Source organism: Dama dama, chromosome 3 (genome assembly GCF_033118175.1).
Source record: "Dama dama isolate Ldn47 chromosome 3, ASM3311817v1, whole genome shotgun sequence".
NCBI lineage: Eukaryota > Metazoa > Chordata > Mammalia > Artiodactyla > Cervidae > Dama > Dama dama.
The window spans coordinates 47824064-47826516 of NC_083683.1; the positions used below are offsets into that span (position 1 = coordinate 47824064).

At 43.5% G+C, this 2453-nt stretch overlaps 1 protein-coding gene across 1 annotated transcript; it reads left to right on the forward strand.

The window, feature by feature from the left end:
- Positions 1-673: 673 nt before the first annotated feature.
- LOC133043121 (olfactory receptor 8S1-like) lies at positions 674-1603 on the forward strand. The gene has a single exon (XM_061123982.1). It carries the CDS (start codon positions 674-676, stop codon positions 1601-1603), a length of 930 nt encoding a protein of 309 aa, XP_060979965.1.
- Positions 1604-2453: the final 850 nt, after the last annotated feature.

A 2453-nucleotide genomic window follows, 5' to 3' on the forward strand; every position in this document is an offset into this window, starting at 1 on the left:
AGTGTAAGTTTGACTCTGGTCTTCTCTGAGTATGAGTGCTACTGGACATGCATATGGCTTTTAAAATTCCCTAGTATACACAGCCAGTGTGGAATGCTCTAATTTAATTTCCCAAAGAAACTCTCTTTCTAGATTTTCTACTCAGTCTGTTGATGGTCTGTTGTATGTTTTAATCATAATCTTTTGCCCCAGGTAGTTACAGATTTCTCATTACTCTTGCAATGTTTTCGGACAATATGGGCCACATTTGAACCCTATGTCATTTCATGTGAAACTGAGACAAAGCATCTTGAATAGGTCCTTCAGGTAGTTCCCAGACAAATTAAAATACACTAATTTGTGAGTGAGTTGTTGCTCCCTCCAGACTTCAGACCATGGTTCCACTCTAGGCCATCTTCAGGATGGCCACTGGACCTAGGATGGAGTTAGGCAAGGGGAAATAAAAATGCCACAAAGCTTTCCTCCTATTTTTAAGTTGCCTTTTTCTTGGTTCAGCGTTTACTTGGTTGCTGTGCACCTTTGGTTGTTTCCCAGAGTACCAGCAAAGCTAGTCCTGACAGCTTCGGCTTGGTTTTGTTGTTTCTGTAGAATAGGAGTTTGGCACTCCATACTCTGTCGTTTTGCTGAAATCATCCGCTGTTCCTTTTTTTATTTCTAGACTAGATTTCCTTAAATGGCCTTGGGGAACCACAGTGCAATCACTGAGTTCATTCTCCTTGGACTATCTGCAGACCCCCATGTCCAGGCGCTATCCTTTGTGCTGTTCCTGGCAATTTACCTCCTGACTCTGCTGGGGAACCTGACAATGATGCTGGTGATCAGAGCCGATTCTCACCTCCACACTCCCATGTACTTCTTCCTGAGTCACCTTTCTTTCCTAGATTTTTGCTTTTCTTCTGCCACAGTACCCAAGATGCTGGAAATTCTTCTTTCTCAGAAGAAAACAGTCTCTGTGGAAGCCTGTCTAGCTCAAGTCTTCTTTGTGTTTGACTTGGGGGGCACTGAAGCCTGTCTGCTGTCAGTTATGGCCTATGACCGCTATGCTGCCATCTGCCACCCTCTGCTTTATGGCCAGAAGATGAGCAACCAGCTCTGTAAAGGTCTGGTGTTAGGCTCCTGGAGCCTGGGTTTTCTGGACGCATTCATCAACATCCTTCTAGCTATGGATTTTGACTTCTGTAGGGATCAGTTTATCCCCTCCTACAGCTGTGAGCTGCCCTCTCTCTTTCCCCTTTCCTGCTCTGATGTCTCCACCAGTTCCACTATTCTGCTCTGCTCCAGTCTCCTGCATGGGCTGGGAACCTGTTTCCTAATCATACTGTCTTACACTCTCATTGTTTCTACCATCCTAAGTATCAGCTCCTCTTCACATAGAAGCAAGGCCTTCTCCACCTGCTCTTCCCACCTCACGGCAGTGCTCCTATTTTATTGTTCAGCTTTCCTTCGCTATATAGTGCCAACCTCAGGCTCACTACTGGAGTTGATCTTCTCTGTACAGTACAGTGTGATCACTCCCTTAATGAATCCCCTTATCTATAGCCTGAAGAACAATGAGGTGAAAGCAGCTATGAAAAGGACCTTTAGAAAATATCTCCACTGCTAGTGACCAAAGACAGAAGATGATGAAAAGTTATCATACTATAGCAGTATATCTTGTTAATTGACAATAAAGTAATTTCCTGATTATTCCAATATTGGATCTGAGAAAAGCATCTTAAAATTCATAAAGGTATTTGGAGTACAGCCCATAGGCTCGTACTGATCTTAGGACCTGGCTTCACCCACCAGTGGGTGAGCAACAGCATGAAGTCTTCTTGACCCTGACTTCATCCACCAGTAAACCAGCACTTTAGCCCCACCTGGGGTTGGTGGGATTGACAGTCACCCACCTTATGACTGGTCCTACCAACCAGTTACTGGCAGCCTCCACACAAGACAGGGCCTAGAAAACAACCAAACCAAAGACCAGCCAAGCCTTCCAGACCTCCCACATCATCAGCCTACCACAACAGAAGGACCCATTCAGCACTCACAGCGGGGAACTGTAAGGTATAGCTTGGATGAGGAGAGGGTGGTGTACTATTGCATGCATAGGATGTCTCCTACAAAAGGCCGCTTTTCCAGAGTTGGGAAATGCAACCAAAATAACAGATACACAAAAATACAAATAGAAACTTAAGCAAAATGAAGTGACAGGGTTATATGTTTCAAATGAAGAAAGACGATAAAACCCCAGGAAAAGGACTAAATGAAATAAGGATAGGCAATTTACCTAAGAAAGGATTCAGGGTAGTGATCATAAAGATGATCAAAGAGCTTGGGAGAAGACTGGATGCTCAGAGTGATAAGTTTGATGTTTTTAACAAAGAATTATAAAATATAAAGAAAAACCAGAGATGAAGAGTTCAATAGCTGAAAAAGAAAGAATCCAATAACTGAAATGAGAAGTACAC

What these genes read in the sequence shown, in the direction of transcription:
- LOC133043121 (XM_061123982.1), top strand. Translation starts at nt 674, where the DNA reads ATGGCCTTGGGGAACCACAGTGCAATCACTGAGTTCATTCTCCTTGGA.